General features: G+C 37.8%; 1 protein-coding gene across 5 annotated transcripts in view; it reads left to right on the forward strand.

Annotated features, from left to right (window-relative positions):
- Positions 1-848: 848 nt before the first annotated feature.
- Positions 849-22,712, forward strand: part of IGSF11 (immunoglobulin superfamily member 11) — a 126,500-nt gene continuing 104,636 nt past the window's right edge. For 3 of the 5 annotated variants that reach the window (XM_074404328.1, XM_074404327.1, XM_074404329.1), the window contains exon 1: positions 849-1,288. In XM_074404328.1, coding sequence (XP_074260429.1) covers positions 1,237-1,288 — 52 coding nt within the window. In that variant the 5' untranslated portion in view covers positions 849-1,236. The remainder of the gene's footprint in view (positions 1,289-22,712) is intronic. The other 2 variants (XM_010345959.3, XM_039477632.2) reach the window with 1 other exon arrangement.

A 22,712-nucleotide genomic window follows, 5' to 3' on the forward strand; every position in this document is an offset into this window, starting at 1 on the left:
GTGTCCTCAAATTTAGAAGGCTCAGTTTGGAGGCTGAAGCAGGAAGTGACTAGGAACTGTACAATAAAGAACAGAGCCTAGTATGAAAAGGGAATAAAGGCAGGTTTTATAAGAAAAGATGTAGGTAGATACTTAAAACAATTTCAGATGCCGGGAAAATCTTTCTCCCCATCCAACCCCAAAAAGAAACAACAACAAAAATCCAACTAACAACCATCACAATAAACGCACCTCCCCACTAGTTAACACATACTTAAAATCAGTTTAAGAAAGCACTAACGTTTAAGATGGAAAATTTAAAATATTAGAAGTTGTCATGAGGTTTAGAAAAAGATCAAGAGGAGATGGCAGTCTCTGATAAGAATGAGGAGTGTGGGGCATTACAGCTCCTATCCACTTTTCAAGGAGGAAAGGTGAAAAGGTATTCAGGAAACAGCACAAAACCAAAAAAACAAAACAAACCTGTAAAATTAGGAATTCCTAATTTAGCCAGCGTCAGGTTCTTTGAGATTATGTCGGTTTTAGAAGAGAGTACTGAAAGTCAAATGGCCAAATAGATTATCTGAAAACCGCAACAGGAAAGACTCTGGCAGGCCGTGGAAAAGTCACTCCTAGAGCTCCCCGGGATGCATCAGGCCACCACCACCTGTTCGCCTAGGGGCTCAGAGCAAGGGACGGGTCCTCACTCCGGCGAGGAGCGCGCCCGCCCCGCGGTTCCCGGCGCCGGCGGAGGCGTGCGGGGGAGCCGGCGGCGCGAAGCACAGGTGGCGGGGGCCGCGCCAGCTGCGCGCCGCGCTCTTCTCCGCGGGTGGGCCGCCAGGCGTCGCGCTGGAGCCGCGGTTGCCCTGGAGACCGAGCGAGGCGAGTGGGCGGCGCGGCTAGGAGACTAGCCGCGGCTGGAGTAGCTGGGTGTGAGTTGGGGGGAGTGGCTCCCCGAGCGGAGCGAGGGGTCGGCGGGTCCTGGGGCAGGGCGAGGGGGCCGTGGCGCTGCGGGGCGCGGCTGGCGAGCCCGGGACGCCCCTGGTTACAGCTCCGCGCCCGCGGAGCCAGGCGGCGCTGCAGCTGCACTGGGCTGGTCCGTGCGCCCGACGGTCCCCGCTCCGCCTGAAGGACAGCGGCCCGGCGCTGCGTCTGGGAGGACCAGGCTGCCCCAAGAACCCGGAGAGTCACGCCCGCGCCCCTCCTGCCGCGACCGGGAGCCGGGTAGGCGGCAGGTGCGCTCGTGGCGGCCCCGGGATGACTTCTCGGCGCTCCCCTCTGGCGTCTTTGCTGCTCCTCTCTCTGCACGGTGAGTAGCTCCAGCCCTTTCCTCCCGGTGGGGCCAGGCTGGGTCGGCGGGCCCGGGCGGAGCTGTTTGGGGAAGGCAGAGAGCCTCCTTGCTTTTCCGAGCGCCGGGAGCCCAACTTTCTCGGGGGCCGTGTTCGTTGCCGGGGCCGAGGCTGGCGCGCCCCAGCCGCCGAGCGCCTCAGGTGCTCCTCGTCGGAGAGGTAACTACACTCACCGGCTGCCTCCCGTCCTGGCAGCGCCCGGACTCTCACCTCGCTGGGCTCTGGGGAGGGCAGGATCCCTTGTAAATAACGAAGTCCCTTACTCACTGGTCCAGTTAGAAACTGTATTTAGAATTAGTTGCCGTTACTAGGCGGCCCTAGAAAACTACAGGTACTTTTAAAATCATTTGGAAAACTTTAAATGATAGCTTTAACGTAACCTTTTAGAAGCCTATACACGCTTGGGTCGAAAATAGTCTTTATTTAAAAAATAATTGTATACTGTGCTATACTACATTCGAAAACAAGAATTTATTTATACTCTAGCGTCATCGCCAAAGGACTTAAGTTGTAAGTTGGCTCACCAAAAAAAAAAAAAAAAAAAAAAAAAAAAAAACAATATTGGAACAAAAGACATAAATGTCTTTAAATTTCTTGTTAACGGTTTTAAAAACACCTGTTTATAAATTTGATTTTCTACTCTCTGTTTAATCTTTCTTACATTTTATTTTCGTTGAAGAGCCATCATACTAATTTAGGGCCTGATTTTCATCCTATAAAATGTTAGTTTTTTGTGTGTGCATTGTCCTGTGGAATCAAGTTTTCTGTCCCATTTAATTTATTGCTGAGGTTTACTGAACATTTTTCTAAAGGATGTTATTTAAAAAGCAGCTTCAGTGATTTATGGAACGTTGTGTTAACGCTGTTTTTTTCTGGAGACATCAGTATGTTTCCAGTCATTTTATGGCCTTTTCAAACTGATATTGAAGTGACCTAATTCTAGCCAACTGAAATTGTGCAATTTATTAAATAGGGGAGAAGAGAATACGAAAACTTTTTGCATGTCTTCTTCACAGCAACTAGTGAAGATGTAATCATAAAAATTACAGATAACTTATAGAGTTCAATATATAATTTTTAGTGATGATGTGCAGACGATATCAATATGTACATGTTATGAACTTGTGCTTCCAAATATATTTTATACTGTTACTAGTTTGAGATGGCCAGTGTTTCTCTTTCAAACTACTTTTCAGTGTGAAATAAGAGAGTAAATACGCTTTTTATACAATCCATGGACACAACTGAAAATATTACCAGTATTACAAGAGCAGCCCAAATTTTTGGTAGAACGATCTATTGTTAAACTCTTATATTATAATAAATGCTACTCTTTTTTTGTAATTAGCATTTGCGTAGTTTGTTCTTGATTTATTAGGCAGGGCTTTAAAAGAGTTGATATAATTTGCAGAATTAGCCTTGCAAGGTCATCTGATTTGTTCCTTTTTCTTTCGCAAAACTATTCCCAAGCCATGCAAGAATGTTTTTAAAGATTTCCAAGGACATTTCAGTCTTTGCAATAAACTGTTATGTAAAGGCATTTTCCACTTTCAAAAACAGCGTTCATTTGTTCAACAGATATTTACAGAGCCATCACTCCGTGCATTTGAGTATTTGGTGGAGAAAGGTGGTGGTGGAATACAAAGACACTTGTGAGTGTCTGCAGCCCTTGAGGAGTTTGCATTTTTAAAACAGGCTATAAGCATGCACAAATAATTTGTGATACAGGGAGTATATGATGAGTTCCATTTGTTAATGGTGATATCAAATAAGATTTCTTGGAAAAGTTTACCTTTTTATCTGAATATTGAATGAGTAGTATATGAATTGGCTCAGATGGGAGTGGATGGGCTTTCTTAGCCAAAGGAACAGCCTGAAGGAAGGATATGAAGTGGAACAGGCAGTAGTACATTCTTGAAAGACCAAGCTGCTAGAGCAGGAGATGTGTGCAAGGGAGAGAGGGCCAAAAAGTAGTTGGGGAAAGATTGTAGAGAACCTTGAATGCTGAGTTTGGGCTTTATTCACCTGTCCATGGAAAAAGTGTGGATGTTCAATTTCCTTACTATGGAGAGGAGGAGACGATGAACAGTTAGCATGCCTGTTGGTGCTAGCATACCTATCTCCAGGAGAATATCATGCCCTAACCAAATTTACTTCTTGAACTAGTCAAGGGCAAACTTGGTTTGAATGAATTATGGTTCATCCCTACAACTTTCAATGTGGAATAAGCAGGAGGGATTGAACAAAGTTGGTTCCATTACAAAGGGGTAAAGGGAAATGGATGCTAGATAAATAACTAATAGCAGTGGCCACTGCAATAAAGTAATACTAAAAAGGTAGAAATAGAGAGTCTTTTAAATAAATGAAAGAAAATCTATGTTAATAAGTTTCTGTTTCTATTTGTTTTAATTTTGTTATTTTGTTTATATTTGTGGAGTAAGTTTAAAGGGAATTTGAATTGAAAAGTTGACTTCTATATAGTTCTACCAATGGGTTAGATAGAACTAAAGTGTTTCTCTTACTTGTAATTTCTTGAAATAGCAGATAACTTTCCAGAATTTGAGAAAATGTATTAAAAGAAACGACCATATACAATGAAATGAAAATGAAAAAAGTTGTGAACCTTTTCAGTGTTAACCACTATTAAAAATTTATTGTAAAAATCCAATTTCTGAGCTCTAAATTTAATACTGTAATTGTTTTAGAAGGATTCACCTGTTAGTAAAAATCTCTAGTTTGACCTGTGTGAAAGGTGACAACTACGGGATGAAAATTTCAGAGACCTTAAGCTTATTACACAAATATATTCAACATGGACTATTCAGAAAGCAATTTAAACATTACATTATCAAGCACTTAAAAAGCATCATGCTTAGAATTGTTGTCAGACACAAGGTAATGATGCAAGAGGTAAAAGTACTTGTTTTGGCTTCCCCTCCCCGGGTAACAGTATGTGGCACATTTTGAAATGTGTTTTCACACTTTTATAGTGGAAACATTTATAATGAAAATTCTCATTTGAATCTTCATACTTATGCCATGTGATTTAGTGTCAAACAAGGTGATGGGTTGGTGCAAAAGATTCTTTAGTTGCAGTGAATAATGTAAAACAAGGGACAGGCAGTACTTGCTGATGTGGGAGAAAGTTAAGAAAATTGTGGCCTTCCCACTAAAACTTTTCATCTATAACTCGTTTGTTTGTTTATTTATTTTAGACAGAGTCTGGCTGTTGTCACCCAGGCTGGAGTGCAATGGCGCAATCTTGGGTCACTGCAGCCTCTGCCTCCCGGGTTCCAGCAATTCTCCTGCCTCAGCCTCCTTAGTAGCTGGGATTGCAGACATGTACTACCACACCAGGCTAATTTTTGTATTTTTAGTAGAGATGGGGGTTTTTCCATGTTGACCAGGCTAGTCTCAAACTCCTGACCTCAAGTGATTTGCTCACCTTGTCCTCCGAAAGTACTGGAATTACAGGCCTAAGTCACTGTGCCCGGCCCTATAACTAGTTTATTTAGAATTGGGATTCCAAATCTATTATTATCTAGACTAATGATAATTTTTTATACTCTGTCAACACTTACTTATTTTAGGCAGTTTGAGGAGGGTTTGCTGAATTTCCATTTTCTAATTCACTTCAAGTGAACACAGTTGCCTCAACTTTCTTTTTTTTGTTCGGTGAGGGCTAGCTGGCACTAACACATCTCATCTTTGCATTTTGAGAACTGCCCCCACACCATCTGGAGGATCTGAAATCCTCTCTTGATCATACTTTGTGAGCAACTGGCTTAAGAGAGGTTGTTGGTTCTTGGGTGGTTTTCAAAAAGCCATCTGATTTGAGCTGAGTTTGGTCTTAAAAGTGGAAAGTTAATTAGTTTGCTTATTAGTTAAGCCTATCTTGCTAAACCATGGAAGGATTTTTTTTTTCCTGTTAAAGTTTGGGTAATTAATTTTCTGTGTACCTGGTTTCCTACCATCCAATAAAAAGACCAGAGTAGTAGTTGCATTTGTAATGGCTTTAAATTGTAGAAGTATGAAGTCCACCACAGAGAGAAAATTTAATTGTTTCCAATTTGCAAATAATAAGACTCAGTCAATGATTTACCAGGACATCATTGCCATTATCAGATGTTATATAGGTACAGTATGGCTCTGCCTCACTCATATATTACAGAAAGAATAATAAGTTTCACTAAAATTTTTATTTATAGAATAGGATTAAACCCATACAAATTTACCAGGGCAAACAGTATTTATTCAATAAAGAGTTATTTGAAAAAGTCTACCTACTGATTTGTTTTCATCTAGCAGTTAACTCTCCTGATCTTGAAAGAGATATAAGCTGATGGTATTAGAGGACACTTTTATTTAGAAGAAGATTCCTGGAAAGAAGTTGAGGTGCTAGAAGCACCAAGTTCAGAAAATTCTTGTACCACATAGAGTTCCTTGTGAAGATCTTCAGAGAATTAGATTAATGTTAGCAGCCATGAATGATAGTGGACCAAAGTTGAGGGTTGGAATAGGTGGTTAAAGTATAATAGGTTTGTGGGATTGGAAAGTCAATGCCATTTTTTCACTGAGGGTAACAAATGTGTAATAATAAAATATGACGTTGTGAATGTAACTCTAATGCCATTTGTAGGTTGGTCTTAAAATAATTATCAGTTCAATATTTTTAGAAATTTAAATTTGAATATTTACCAAAGTCTGTTGAAGATTGACAGTGGAAACATGACAGTGTCCTAATGTAGGGAACCCCTCTACTCACTTTTGCCCACAGTTTTACTGTTCACAGCAGTCACACACATAAAACCTTTCTCTCCTCTATTTCCATGAATGATTCTTTTCCCTTTTTACTTGTCATTCTCTCCTTCCATTTTGGAAGATGTTATGTTCTTCTGCCAGCAATAGTAACATCAGGTTCTTCTAAGGTAATCTACTCCTGGTTCTTTCCAATTATTCAGCTCTACCCATTTCAAGGATTGATATTGGGGGGGGGAAGTAACCCTGGAGCCAACCACACAGACACAGAAATCATCACAGAAGCTGGGCATTAGTGGGAGTATGTGAGAGTGTGGGAGTGTGGGCATAGATACATGCTAATATTTTACCCTTGGTTAATGAAGTTAACTTTATAATAGAATTCCCTTTCTGCCCTGCACACTCGCTCTCTCTCTTTCACTCTCTCTCTCTCTCTCTCTCTCTCTCTCATCTCTCTGTCTTTGTCTCTCTCTGTGCATGTTTGTGTGTGTAAATATATTTTCCCCAAAAGGCAGTACTATGTCTGCCATGCCAGGCACTATGGTAATGCTCAGTAGATACTTGTGAATGAAGGTTTACCAATATAGGTGATACTCCTGTGTGTTTAGAGCACCTGTGAAGATTATCGTTTTCTTTTTTTCATATTTTAAACTTTTTATTTTGAAATATAGATTCATAGGAAGTTGCAAAGAAATGTACAAGGAGGTCTCATGCATCCTTCACCCAGCCTCTCCTGATGTTACCATCCCCCAAGACCAGAGTAAAAATCAAAACCAGGAAATTGGTGTTGGTACAGCCCACAGAGTTTATTTAGATTTCTCTAGCTTTAAGTACATTTTCTATTTTAAAGAAAAATAAATTTTTTGTTAAAATTTTCTTTAGGGATTTGGTGTGACTATGTCAGCCTCAACTAATCTTTACACCTTGGGAAATATTTTGTGGAACAGGTGATAGAGAACAATTTTCACAGTTTGTTTTGAAGTTCTATGACTTCTGTGGAAGTTTATTCAAAATTGCAATACTTAAAGATCTTTTGAAATTGATTTTTAACTTTTCTGCAGTCCTAAAGTTTTGAAATATTTTTTTCCTAAGGAATTCTGAAGCTTTTGCTTCATATAGTAAGGAATGATCTTGGACTTTTGGCAATTTCTTTAGAACCTTGAAGTTTGCCATTTTTATGTCTGGTATTCTTAGTCCTGAGGACCTGTGTATTAGAACTAGTCTCCCAAGAACAGAGATAATTAGTTAAAATAACATCTTTTGTAGTCTGAGGCCTCCCTTTTCTCCCTACATTACTGTGTACAAAGTACTGGAAATACTTTTTTTTTTTTTTTTTTTTTTTTTTTTTTTTTTTTTTTTAGAAATAGGAGCATTAACTATAAATCAGCCTTATGTTGGGAGAGTTTGGACAGATTGGCAGTAGTCTGTCTCTTCTGTTCCCTTCCCTTATCCTGAAGTCTGTATATATTTCCATTCATAGTTTATTCCAGCCATGATTTATACCCTTATGGACCATAGTCGCAGTTTGCAGTATTGTTTATGCATCTCTCAAAATGTCAAAAGTTGTTTACTAATTATAAATCCTCAACTATATGCTTAAAGATGGCTTAAATAATAGCAAACATCAAACATCAAGGCCTAATACTTAATCTTTTTTTCTTTGGGTCAGGTCTATCGCTATGAGGTATACAACTTCTGTTAGCCCCCATGAGTCAAGATCATTTTCCAGAACCCAGAATACATGGCAAAAACAGAGGCTGCTGTGCTTCTTCTTGCAGAACATATTCAAATGAGGCTAACATTTTAGGCTGTTATTGGTTAAGAAAGTTTATAGTACAGCTCATTTATGTATATTGCCCATGTGTAAATACAGATAGCCTTGTTGATCAAGACTTAAGATAGTATACAGGGCACGTGAAAAATTGATTAACAGTGTACTGCAAAGATTCTCAAACTTCTGGCCTTAAACTATTATTGGGGCTTTAAAGATTATTGAGGACTGCAGAGCTTTAGTTTATGTGGATGATGTCTATTGATACTTACTATATTAGAAATGAAAAGTGAGAAAATTTAAAAGCATCTGTTCATCTGTTTAGAAACAACAAGGCATCCATTACATGTTAATATAAATGCTTTCATGACAAGTAATGTTTTTTTCCCCAAACTGAATAATATTAGTGAGAGAAGTGGCACCGTTTCATATTTTTGGGACTCTGTTTAATGTCTGGCTTATTAGAAGATAACAGATTCCCCTATTTGCTTTTGCATCTCATTTATTGTGATACATAATCTTGGTTTGGTGGAAAATGTGAAGAATATCTGGTCTCACACTGATACGTAGTATTTTGATAGCATTTTCAAATAATTTTGGATATTCATCTTTGGTATTCTACCGGAACATGATATGCAGTAGTTTCTTAAACACTGGTTGAAATGTGGAACTAGAAACCAAATATCAGTAAAGATTTCCTGCTTGCCATATTAAAATCCATTGGTTTATCTTGTACTTTGAATGGATCTTTTACTTATGCATGATTTTTCATAAATATGTGCATTGAACATTGGAAAATATTGGTTCACACAAATCTTATAAATGTTAATATATTAAGTTATATAACATTTAAAAATTACATTTGTCAATATCACCACTGGGATTATCAGAACAGTCTTTTAAGTATTACGAAGCTGTTAAGCTCACAATGTCAGATATAAGTTTTCCAAAATTTTAATATTTGCTTGAATTTTATCATTGGCAGCAGATGACTGTCAGTTATTTCACTTGAAGTGGTAGTCTCTCATTTTGTAAAGTTTTGAGAAACGTCTGCTAAGTATATAAGTTTGAATGGCCATAGTCTTTGAGTTGTTTATTCAAGCATATAGAAAATGATTAGTTCTTTCAGCTTTGAGCTCAAACAGTTGCACCAGTGCCTTATCTTGGGATGACCATTTTGCTTCAGTATGCGGCTTAAGTGGTTTTATACTAACTATTTTGTCACATAGAATGTTATAAAAGGTCAAGATTTAATGAGATTATTGTTAATGTTTCATTAAAGACATTCTTCAGTGAAACTGGATTTTCTTTTTTAATCGTGAATACATGATGGTGAAGACTATGATGACTACACTCTAATGCCAAGGCCTTGATGTGTGTTAAGGTGCCAGCAGTTTTACCCACTGCTGCTTTTGTACCATCAATGCAAATGTCAACCCAGGGAAAAAGGCATAAAACTCTACTATTAGTAAGAAAATTAGTTTTTACTACACAGACTTTCTGAAAGGGTCTTGGGAATTTGCATCAGTCCATGGACTATATTTGAAATGCTGGTATCCATAATAGAACGTTAGATTTATTATTATTATTTTTTGAAATTGCTGTAGAGACAACTAGCCATACAATAAATCTGTGCTATATGGGGTGGCATTAAATGGAATATACATGTGTTATTTTACAATAAATAATGAACTCATTTGAAATTCTTTATTTTGTATTATAATTTAAAAACATCTAAAAGTAACATATTCTGTGGTAAAATCTCAGTGGCGAAGTGTTTGTGAAAATGGCCATATTGCCCAAAGTAGTTTATAGATTCAATGCTATCCCCATCAAGCTACCATTGACCTTCTTCAGAGCACTGGAGAAAAACGCTTTAAACTTCATATGGAACCAAAAGAGAGCCCACATAGCCAAGACAATTCTAAGCAAAAAGAACAAAACTGGTGGCATCATGCTACCTGACTTCAAACTATACTACAAGGCTACTGTAATCAAAACAACATGGTACTGGTACCAAAACAGAGATAGAGACCAATGGAACAGAACAGAGGCCTTGGAAGTAATGCCACACATCTCCAACCATCTGATCTTTGACAAACCTGACAAAAGCAATGGGGAAAGGATTCCCTGTTTAATAAATGGTATTGGAAAAACTGGCCATCCATGTGCAGAAAGCTGAAACTGGACCCCTTCCTTATACCTTACACTAAAATTAACTTGAGATGGATTAAAGATTTAAACATAAGACCCAACACCATATAAACCCTAGAAGATAACCTAGGCAGAACCATTTAGGACATAGGCATAGGCAAGGACTTCGTGACTAAAACACCAAAAGTAATGGCAACAAAAAGCCAAATAGACAAATAGAATCTAATTAAACTTCAGAGTTTATGCACAGCAAAAGAAACAATCATCAGGGTGAACCAGCAACCAACAGAATGGGAAAAATGTTTTGCAATCTATCCATCTGACAAAGGGCTAATATCCAGAATCTACAAAGAACTAAACAGATTTACAAGAAAAAAATAAACCCATTCAAAAGTGGGCAAAAGATATGAGCAGACCCTTTTCAAAAGAAGACGTTAATGAGGCCAACAAGCATATGAAAAAAATGTTCATCATCAGTGGTTGTTAGAGAAATGCATATCAGAACCACATTGAGATACCATCCCACACCAGTTAGAATGGTGATCATTAAAAAATATGGAGACAACAGATGCTGGAGAGGTTGTGGAGAAATAGGGATACTTTTACACTGTTGGTGGGAGTGTAAATTAGTTCAACCATTGTGGAAGACAGTGTGGCAATTCCTCAAGGATCTAGAAATAGAAATACCATTTGACCCAGCAATCCCATTACTGGGTATATACCCAAAGGATTATAAATCATTCTATTATAATAAAGAAACATGCAAACGTATGTTCATTGTGGCACCGTTTACAATAGCAAAGACTTGGAACCAACCCAAGTGCCCATCAATGATAGACTGGACAAAGAAAATGTGGCACATATACACCATGGAATACTATGCAGCCATCAAAAAGGATCAGTTCATGTCCTTTGTAGGGACATGAATGAATCTGGGAACCATCATTCTCAGCAAACTGACATAAGAACAGAAAACCAAACACTGCATGTTTTCATTCATAGGCGGGTGTTGAACAATGAGAACACATGACCAGAGGGAGGGTAATGTCACACACTGGGGTCTATTGGGGGGGTAAGGGGCTAGGGGAGGGACATCTGGGGAGCGGGGGAGGAGAGGTTGGGGAGGGATAACATTGGGAGAAATGCCTGATGTAGGTGATGAGAGGATGGAGGCAGCAAACCACCATGGCATGTGTGTATCTATGCAACAGTCCTACAAGATCTGCACATGTACCCCAGAACTTAAAGTATATATATATATAAAAGAAATGACTCATGGCCCTACCTCCTCCCACCAAGTACTCTAATTTTACTGTTCATTGTTCCAGACTTTTTCTAATTACAAAGTCTGCACATGCATGTATTTTTTAAACCACAGCATGCCATAAAAAATGTTTTTAAAACATAATTTAATAGAGGCTTTTTTGTTTTTTTGAGACAAAGTCTTGCTCTGTCACCTAGGAGAGTACAGTGGTGTGATCTCAGCTCACTGCAACCTCTGCCTCCTGGGTTCAAGTGATTCTCCTGCCTCAGCCTCTTGAGTAGCTGGGATTATAGGCACATGCCACCACACCCAGCTAATTTTTTTATTTTTAGTAGAGATGGGGTTTCACCAGGTTGGTTAGGCTGCTCTCGAACTCCTGACCTCGTGATCTGCCTGCCTTGGCCTCCTAAGTTCTGGGATTATAGGCATGAGCCACTGTGCCTGGCCTAATACAGGCATCTTATCACATCTGTTACATGGGTCTATCTCATTCTTTTTAATGGAAGTTTAGTATTTCATGGCAAGTATGCCATAATTTTTAGCTATTTCTACATTATGCGCATTTATGTTGTCTCTGATTTTTTCATATTCATAATGTTTTATTGATCATCTTTGTACATATAGCCTATACGTTTGTATGGATATTTCCATAGTTTAGCTGACCCAAAGTGCAGTTGTTTGGATGTACACATTTAACAATTGGGGGGAGACAATAGCATTGTCACAATTCAAATCCAGTATGTCTGACTATACAATCCCATGTAATTAATAACCCTGGAGCCAGCCAGACAGACACAGAAATCATCTTAGAAGCTGGGCATTGGTGGGGGTTATGTGAGAATGTGGGGGTGTGGGCATAGTTATATGCTAATATAGGCATGTAGAAGTTGATGGGCTTTGTAGAGTCTGACATAATGGGTTTGAATTATGACTCATCATTTCCTTGCTCTATGACTTTGAGAATGTTATTTAATGTCCTGAGCTTGAGTTTTTCTTGTGAAATGGAGATGACCTTCTTACTGTGTTGAGAAGTACTAAATTAAATGAAAACTATGATCTCTAAAGTGTCTAGCATAGTGCCTGACATACAGCAAGTGCTCAGTTAGTGGCAGTTATTGTTACAAGGATTGATCAGTCCCAGTTTTTAAGTCAGGAGAGGAGTCTATTCAGGGTGCGCCACTGGAGCTGTCGCCTACGGTGTATCATGTAATTCTCCAGGCCTGCTTTCATTTGCAGAATGAGGGAATTAGACTAGGTAATCTCTTGTTCTTTTCCAGTCTATAATCTTGTGATTCTTTGACATCGTTTCCAGTATTGAAAATATCTGTAATAAGATAAGCTGGAGATATTATGTGGCTGGTTTTAACATGTTTGTAAAACTTTTCCTAAAATAGTTACTTGAATTTCCTCTCTCCTTACCCCTACCAATATAATAAAATGTTATAGTAATTTCTATCCTCAGAATTAAAGCTATTTCCATCTGTGGTAGAAAGATTTTAAAAAGTCATTCAAATATAATCTTATTTTTGAAATTTATTTTAAAATTGATTGGTGCTCACTTTGACTTAGGCTGTGTACACTATTTTTTTCTCCTCAATCCTTTATATCATGGAGAGATCTTGTATGTCAGGAGAGGGTCAGTTCAAAGCAGGCTGTAAGTATAACAGTATCTTCTTTTCACCTCAATCACTGTATTCTAATCCTTTAACTTGATTTCTATGATCTTTCTATGTTTTTCTCTGATAATGAGCTTTGTTTGTCTATGCCAAGCATACATGTCTAAATTTTATCTATACTATATGTCATGATAAATACAGACATTTTACTAGTGTTATTATTGATTAAAAGGGAAAAGCCTGTGAACTTTTAAAAAACAAGTTTTAGGCAGGGATATGGTGATACTTAAAATGAAAGCTTTGGAGGGGTGTGGTTAAGGGCACATCTTAATTTTGATTTTATGTTGTTGTTTATATCGATAGTGTTTCCTAGCTGTTCTTTTTTTTTTTTTTTTTTTTTTTTTTTTTTTTTTTTTTTTTTTTTTTTTTCATTTTCATGAGAGAGGTGGTTTTTGTACAAAGCCAGGTGGTCTCTAAAATGGACAGAGTTGGTTACACTGACAAAACTAAACTAGTTCTGAGATTCATAAACTCACTGCCTAGCATTTTATCTTGGTAAGTAGAATCTGTTTTCAGGTCATTAAATTTTTCCTGATACAACCATATGGATAAGAGATGATTCTTGAATTTTGTACTTTAAAGTATAGTTAAAGAAATTTAAACATGATTAATTTTCATGAGAATATTTTCTAAAATTGATGACTTTTGATTCTTTCTAATTTGTGATTTCATTGTTCTCAGAACAGGACATGTTTTAGTTGCCTGTTGATTAATATGTATTTTCATTTTCAGTCTTAACATTTGCATTACTTTGAAAAAATTAATTGCACTCTTGTCCTCCCAACCCCTTACTCCCACCACAGTTATTTTTGAGTTTAGGGGGTTCAGTTGCCTTTCTCATTAATAAGAAAGTATAATGATGTGAGCCACAGGGAGCTGGACCAGTAAGGTCTCTTAGAGCCCTTTAATTCCATAATGTCCTTGATCTGATGAAGCCGCTCAGTAAATCTCTTCACAATTTCCATGACCAAGCCATCTGCCTGCATTAAAATAAATCAAATCTGCTTACTCCTTCAATGTCTAACAAATATTCTATAAACTGATGATGATGAAGACCATGAACACAAAAATAATTCGCAGTCTTCAGCACTTCCTTTTGAGTTCTCAGCTCAGACTCTCTTGACATAGTGGGAGTTGGTATGTCAGCTTTTTCCTCCACTTGAGTGGAGAGTAGTGAAATCCATTCCCCTAGTCCTTTTCATTATATTTATCCCAACTGTGGCAAGTGAACTAATTCAGCTTTTTCATGTTTAGGTTAAACTTCATAAAACCTTTACTTTTTTTTCTACTTCATGTATGTTAATTAGGTAAACGCACATAGATTTATCTAATTTTATATGTGGCAGTTTACATATATGGGGTGTGGAGGGGTGCATACATGTGCATATGTGTTTTTAAATCTCTGGCAGACTGATTTTCTATCTGGTTCAGGCTTCGGATATGGTCCAGACTTTAGGAGCTATGTCAATTGTAATAGCACTATGCTGTAAAAGTGCATGATCCCATAGCCCATTTGTAGGCAAAAATAGTTATTTTTTTTTTAACATCTTGAAAAGGACTGAATTTTTGAACTATTTCTTCTTTGTGATCTTACTATCCTTTCCTTTCTCACCACATTTTTTTTTTTTTTTTTTTTGAGACAGAGTCACACTGTGTCGCCTACGCTGGAGTGCAGTGGGGCCGTCTTGCCTCACTGCAACCTCTGCCTCCCAGGTTCAAGCAATTCTCCCTGTTTCAGTCATAAAGTAGCTGGGATCACAGGGGTCTGCCATGATTCCTGGCTAATTTTTATGTTTTAAGTGGAGACAGGATTTCACCATGTTGGCCAGGCTGGTCTTGAACTCCTGACATCAGGTGGTTCTCTCGCCTCATTCTCACCTCAGCTTCCCAAAGTGCCAGCATTACAGGTGTGGGCCACTGCGCCCGGACTTCACCACATTCTTATTTAATAGCTTTATCATTTTAAGTTTACATGATTCCAACAGTTTTTTTTAATCTGCTTTTTCTTCTTCTCTTTGATCCATTTACTTTCTGTCAGATTTGTTTTCTGTCAGACACTGCCCTTGTTATATTCCCCCCTTCCTTCCACAATAATAGCAACAGCAGACTCCCAAAATCTTAGTGGATAAATCCCAGAGTTTTTGGATTATCATTCATTGTCTTTTATAGCTTTCTATTCTTCCCTACCTGTTTCCGTAGCCCTTATAACACTCTGTTCATATCTACCTCTGAAGTGCTGTTGCTGTCATTTCCTTTCCTTTTCTGGTTGGTCTAAAATACTTCAACCTCTAACCATGATATCTGTGCCACCTGTCTTTCCAAGGCCTAGCTCAAGTCTGTTCCTCTGAGACTGCCTTACAGTTCTAGTCCAACTTCACTATAAAAGATATTTTTCTTTTATAATGTCCTAAGCAATTAGAGTTTGGGCTGCCCCTGGTGCCCATTCCCAAACTGCTGTGCCTTGTCTTATACTTTCTTACAAGCTCCTTAGGATGTGCATTTTACGCTGTGCCCATGAAAGGTGCTTAAATATTGAGTAAATGAATGAATTTTAGATGTTTGCTTTTTAGCAGCCTTTTGTCTTACGTTAGGTAATAGATAATCCAATATAAAATTCTCTCATTTTATGGGTAAAAAGTTAAAATTCTATACACGAAATTGAGATATTCATATGAATTTTATAATTTTTACTAAAACAGACATTTCTTATTCACAAAAATAGTTTAAAACAGTAGGTTGTTTTATGTTGTGAATTAAAATTACATTTCATTTATGCTCCAATTTTGAAAAGGTTAATGTGGTTTTTCAGCCTTTTCCTTTATATGAACTAAGTTTACTTTAGCCTCCCACTATCTTCTAACATGTTCCTGCTGTCTTTCTTTTCTTGTTTTTTTTTTGTTTTTTTTTTGTTTTTTTTGAGACCGAATTTCACTCTTGTTACCCAGGCTGGAGTGCAATCAGGCAATTCTCCTACCTCAGCCTCCTGAGTCCTGCTGTCTTTCTAGAATTTGTACGTAGTTCACTCTACTGAAGAACATTGACTTATGTATAGTGATTTATTTCAAACTTGCTATAGTTACTGAAAAAGGCAATAGTGGCAGAGTAAAAATTTTTAAAAGTGTAATATACTTAGAAATAGTGTAGAAATCTTTAGAGCACTACTTAATCAATTATCATAAGTGAATATACTTGAGTAAAGACAGTATTACCAGCCTCCAGTACGCCTCCCCCATGACCCTCTCAACCCCTGTACCATTCCTCGCTCCCCCAAGGTAGCACTTTATGACTTCTAATGCTAGAAATCAGCTTATGTGTTTTGGAAATTTATATAAACAGAATAATTCATATTTCTTAAGCATCCTTTTGTGTCTAGCTTTTAAAATTCAGCATAGTTTACGTGGTTTGTATATGATGCTGTGTGTAGCTGTGGTTCCATCTTTATTGCACTATAACATTTCATTGTATGAATGCACCGTGATGTTGATTTATTGATCCTACTGCTGAAAGGCATGTTTTTGTTTGTTTGTTTGTTTGTTTGTTTGTTTTTTTGAGATGGAGCCTCTTTCTCTCACCCAGGCTGGAGTGCAGTGGTGCAATCTCGGCTCACTGCACCCTCGGCCTTCTGGGCTGAAGCGATTTTCTTGCCTCACCCTCCAGAGTAGCTGGGATTACAGCTGCATGTCACCATGCCCACCTAATTTTTTTAAAATTATACTTTAAGTTCTGGGATACATGTGCAGAATGTGCAGGTTTGTTGCATAGGTATACACATGCCATGGTGGTTTACTGTACCCATCAGCCCATCATCTACATTAGGTATTTTTCATAATGATATCCCTCTCCTACCTACCCACTGTACCCTCTTCCACAGGCCCTGGTGTATCATGCTCCCTTCCCTGTGTCCATGTGTTCTCATTGTTCAACACCCACTTATGAGTGAGAACATTTGGTTTTTGGTTTTCTGTTCTGGTGTTAGTTTGCTGAGAGTGATGGTTTCCAGCCTCATCCATGTCCCTGCGAAGGACATGAACCCATCCTTTTCGATGGCTGCATAGTATTCCATGGTGTATATGTGCCACATTTTCTTTATCCAGTCTATCATTGATGGGCATTTGGGTTGGTTCCAAGTCTTTTCTATTATGAATAGTGCTTCAGTAAACATATGTGTGCATGTGTATTTATAGTAAAATGATTTTTCATTCTTTGGGCATATACCCAGTAATGGGATTGCTGGGTAAAATGGTATTTCTAGTTCTAGATCCTTGAGGAATTGCCACACTGTCTTCCACAATGGTTGAACTAATTTACACTCACACCAACAGTGTAAAAGCGTTCATATTTCTCCACATCGTCTCCAGCATCTGTTGTTTTCTGACTTTTTAATTATTGCCATTCTAACTGCCATGATACAGTATCTCATTGTGGTTTTGATTTGCATTTCTCCAATAACCAGTGATGATGAGCTTTTTTTCATTTGTTTGTTGGCCGCATAAATGTCTTCTTTGGAGAAGTGTCTGTTCATATCCTTCACCCACTTTTTGATGGGGTTCTTTTTTTCTTGTAAATTTGTTTAAGTTCTTTGTAGATTCTGGATATTAGCCCTTTGTCAGATGGATAGATTGCAAAAATTTTCTCCCCTTCTGTAGGTTTCCTGTTCACTCTGATGGTAGTTTCTTTTGCTGTGCAGAAGCTCTTTAGTTTAATTAGGTACCATTTGTCAATTTGTATTTTTAGTAGAGAATAAGTTTTGCCCTGTTGGCCAGGCTAGTCTTAAACTCCTGACCTCAAGTTACCCACCCACCTTGGTCTGCTAAAGTGCTGGGATTACAGTCATGAGCTACCATACTCGGCCAAAGACTTTTGTTTTTTTCTAGTTTTGGCCTATGATGAGTAACATTGCTGCAGATGTTCTTGTATGTGTCTTTTGAAGCGTATCAGAATGTGTTTCAGTTGGGTATATCCCTAAGAAAGAAGTTGCATGTATTTAACTTTACTAGGTATGGCCCATTTTCTGAAGTGGCTGTGCTGATCTTTCTCTCACTAGCACTATATGAGAGTTTCATTTCCTTTACATCTTTGTCAGTGAACAGTAGGTATTGTCAATCTATTTTATTGCTTCAGCCATTCTGATAGGTGTGTAATGGTATCTCATTGTGTCTCTGTGTGTATGCATGTAGGTGTTTTATACTTCCCTGATTACTAATGAAGTTACACATCTTTTCCCCTTTTTACTAGCATTTAGGTGTTGTCTTTTACACGTTTTCTGTTCTAGTCTTTTGCCAGTTCTTAAAACAACTTTATTGAGATTTAATTCACAAATCGTATGGTTCACCCATTTAAAGTATACAATCCAATGATTTTTAGTATTTTACATTATTTTAAAAATTTTGGTAAAATATATATGACATAAAATTTAACCACTTTAATCATTTTAAGCATATGATTCAGTGGCATTAATACATTCGCAGTGTTGTGCAGCTATCACCACTATTTTCAACACTTTGACGTTGCCCTAAACTGAAGCTATACCTGTTAAGCAATACCTCCCCATTTCCACTAACCACTGGTAACCTCTAACCTACTTTTTATCTCTATAAATTTGCCTATTCCAATTACCTCATATAAGTAGAATTATACAACATTTATCCTTTTTTGTCTGGCTTATTCCACTTACCATAATGTTTTTGAGGTTCACACATGTAGCATATACCAGAGCTTCATTTCTTCTTATTGCTGAACAATACTTCATTGTGTGAATATACCACATTTTATATGCTCATCTGTTGACGGATACTTGAGCTTCTTTCCAGCTGTTAAAATTAAGGAGTTGGTGTCCCCTCCCACTCCCTTGGTTTCAATAGGTTTATAAAACATGGTTTTTGGAATACCGGCACATTATTGTTTATATATGTTGTGAAATCTCTTACTCTGAAACTTTTTTACTATATTATTTTGATATCTTTTAAAGAACATACGTTTTTAATTTTAGTTGATTAATTTAAGCAACTTTTTTCTTTTTTACTAGCATTTTTTTGTGTCTTGGCTACAATTTTTTTTTTGCCTTTCCCAATGTCATAAAGATATTTCCTGTTATCTTCTGCAAGCTATACTGTTTTACCTTTCATATTCCAACCTACAGCCCACCTGGAATTTATTGTTTTGTATGCAATGAGAGTTGGCGGTTAAGCACAAAAATTTATTTTTTGTGATGGCTACCTTATTTATGTTTAGCCTTTATAGGTAAGTAAGATGTGGTCTTATACTTTGTTACAGTCTTACACTTTGTTTTACCTGTAGAGTCTAGTACAGTGCCTTGCATATGGTGAGTGATCGGTAAACTCTTATTAATAAATAATCAAGTCATGAAGACTCATCTCTCAAAAGATGTATAGAGGCCCAAAGAGAATTCTATGCATGACTGCTTTATAAGCATTATTTTTTTCCTCTTTTTGTTGTCTTCTTCCTCTTCCTCTGTTGCCGCCATCATCTTTATCATTGTCACAGCCTTTTACTTCATTAACATAATCTTTGTATCTGGAGTTGAGGTTAAGGTTTTAATCTCATGATATTTTTCCATTATATGGTAATTAGTTTTAAATGGTCATTTTAGTTTTAAATGACTTTTTATATTTTTGAATCCTTTGCATCATATAACCACTGCCTACATTTGTACTGTACAAGGGATTTTAACTTGTGGCCAAAAGATGGTTTTCAGGGAGGTCACAGAAATTTTATTCCAAATTTAGTGTTATGTGCATTTGACATTTTTCTTTTCCCTCAGGAGAGTTTCTCATCAGTTTAAAAAAATATTTTATTTTCCAACAAACTATTGAGAACCTATTCTGTATACACCACTGTGATTTATGAAGAGATGTTCAATATGGTATCTGGTATTAAGTAACTTTATACTTATACAACTATAGTTAGAATTATAACTGTAACTGTAGTTACAGTTTGGAGATTTATGTGAATCAGAAAAGAAGTAGTTGCAGAATACTTATTGTCAGGATTGTACAGTGAAACAGAAGTATAGATATAGTTAAAATGTCATGTGGAAGAAGATATAGCCAGACAGTTAATATACTTATGTATTTCCTGCCTGGTCTTTATCCCAGGCATGGCGCATTTGATTCTTATGTATTCAGTGGTTCGTAAGGAGAAAAACAACTGAAGGCTTATTATGCTCATCTGGGGATAGAAGAATGACAAATGTGTATGATCCAGTCTTCAAGTTTACAGGAAACTTCCATGATTTGCTCTAAAAGACAAACATGATTTAGCTCATTATGGTGTAATGTGCTACGTTTGTGGAGTGAGTGAAGTATTATTTCCTGCTCAGTTCTCATTCTTGTTCTCACCAAGCCATTTGATTTTCCCAGGTAGTATGGTTCTTTGGAGTGTGTAAGCTGTTCAGCTATACGTGAATATGTAAGAGTGATGACATAGAGGCAGTGGCAGAGAGCAGGTGGAGTCTGAGGCAGTGCTCCTGGTTACTCAGGACTGTTTGAACTGTATGAGAGACCTAATAGTGTCTGTGTGTCCTTGCAGGGGTATTGATAGAGGCGTGTGTTACAATCTAGAGGTCTCTGCAGGGATTTCAAGATCAGTGTCTTCCTCTGTTAAGGCTGCAGTAACAGAATACTATAGACTAGGTGGCTTATGAACAGCAGAAATTTGTTTCTCTCAGTTTTAGAGGCTGGAGAGTCTAAGATTAAGGTGACTTCAGATTTAGTGTCCAGTGAGATCCTTCTTTCTGGCTTATGAACATCTATCTTCTTGCTGTGTCCTCAGATGGTGGAAGGGGCAAAGAGCTCTCTGGGGCCTCTTTTATAATGGCATTAATCTCATTTATGAGAGCTCCACCATCATGACCTAATCATCTCCCAAAGGCTTCTCCTTCAGTTGTCACCACTTGGGGTTTTAGGTTTCAACATAGGAATTTTGTGGGGGATAAAAACACTCAGTCTATAACAATCAGAGACAAATGGCCAGGGTCACAGTATAGGGGTGGGAACCTGCACACACCCACCACTGTTCCTGTTCAATAACAGCAACAATGGAAAGAATACCCTCACAGAGGAGCAATTATATTTTACTGGTTACCAGTCTGGCCTAGTCTGTCAAGATATTCTGCAGCAGAGGCAGGTAGAGAAACCAGAGAACTTGGTGTGGCTATAGGGCCAACTCTTGTCTTTTCTGACTGGGGGTAATTTGAGCACTCTCCTTCATGCAGGAAGATACTGTCTTGAAGTAAAGCAGGACAAAGGGAAAGAAATCTGAAAGAGAATTTTTCTGAGCTATTGAAAAGAGAAATCTAGAGGTTTCTTAGGCTGTGCAAATTCTTGGATCTGCCTGAGATAACTAAATTCATTCTGATCTAATCATCCTCCTGACCCCTGTCACCCATCTAGTATGGGGGTGAGTTGGGGTGTGTGTGAGTGAGAAGTGGTAAGATCAGATCAGTTAGAAAGAAAATAGACTCTGTTTCTTTCCATATGCCTATTTATTAACAAAAAATGTAAATGTACTTACTGCTGTCCTCTTCATAAAATTTGCTATAGATGTATGGCTAATCCCACAGAATCAAGGATCCTTATCTGGCCAGATGCACCAATTTTGACCTCTGTCCTAGTTTTTAACTTAGCTGATATACCAGTGGGGCAGCAAATATAGAAGCAGTTGCAAGAACTGCACTACAATGGTTTATTGAATCTCAATAAGTGATATTTTCTTTTAAGAAAAGCCTCTTTATTCGCTTGATCGCTTGGAGTGCTTTTTAAAAATACTTGGATTTGGCAGGCTTTTTCTGATACTGAGGTGCTCACCGTAAACTGAATGTGGTTAAACAGCTTGGAACACTGGAGTTGAATAGTTTCTGGGCACATGTGCCAGAGGATGGCAAGCCAAGTCTTCTAGCCCCCCAGTGCCAGCTCTGATGAGCTTTAGTTCTGCTGCTGCTACTGCTTCTGCATGCCTCTCTGAGTCTCATACATTTCTTCTTTTAGTGTCACAAGTGTCCAGTTGATGTCAAATTTTCATTAAGGACATAGCTGTCATTATTGGGTACCCACCATGTGCCATGCATTGCCTAGACATTTTATATATGTTTAGTCATTAATCCTTAAACTAAGCCTGTGAGATAGATGAGTATTGGTCCTATTTCCAAGTGAAGAAATAGATGATTCAGTTGTAGAGCAGAATGAACTCCAGTACCTGTAGTTAAGAGCCTGGAAGATTAAGTAAGATAGTAGGTAAAGATAATATGTAATATGTAAAAATAATAAAGTGCTTAATACTGTGTCAGCCTCAGGTGATCAGTAAGCAGATTACATTTTCTTTCATAAGCTCTCCTTTGTGGTGATGTTGTCTGCATTCTGGGGCCTAACTGGAGAATTTGGGAAACATTTACAGGAGTTATGAGCAGATCTTGTAACAGACCTTTAAAACCCTAAACATCAAAAAGCATTAGAATCTTAAGCACTGTGAAGCTGGAAACAGTAAACTGTAAAGTACAGATGAGCAGGTAACACAGTTCTGGTTTTTTATCCTCAAGAGGACCTCTCTCTCTCTCTCTCTCTCTCACTCATCTGCGTCTATCTCTCTGCCTTGCTGATGCCTTAATTCTTTTTGGTGTGCCTATTGAGTAATAAAGCACTAGCTGTGAGAGTTTAACATTTTATTTTAATTTGTATCAAATAAATGGTATCAAATTCAAAGGGGAATTATTAAAAATCGTATTTTTGAGATTACCAGTCAATAGG

This window comes from Saimiri boliviensis, chromosome 8 (assembly GCF_048565385.1).
Source record: "Saimiri boliviensis isolate mSaiBol1 chromosome 8, mSaiBol1.pri, whole genome shotgun sequence".
In the NCBI taxonomy this organism is placed as follows: domain Eukaryota; kingdom Metazoa; phylum Chordata; class Mammalia; order Primates; family Cebidae; genus Saimiri; species Saimiri boliviensis.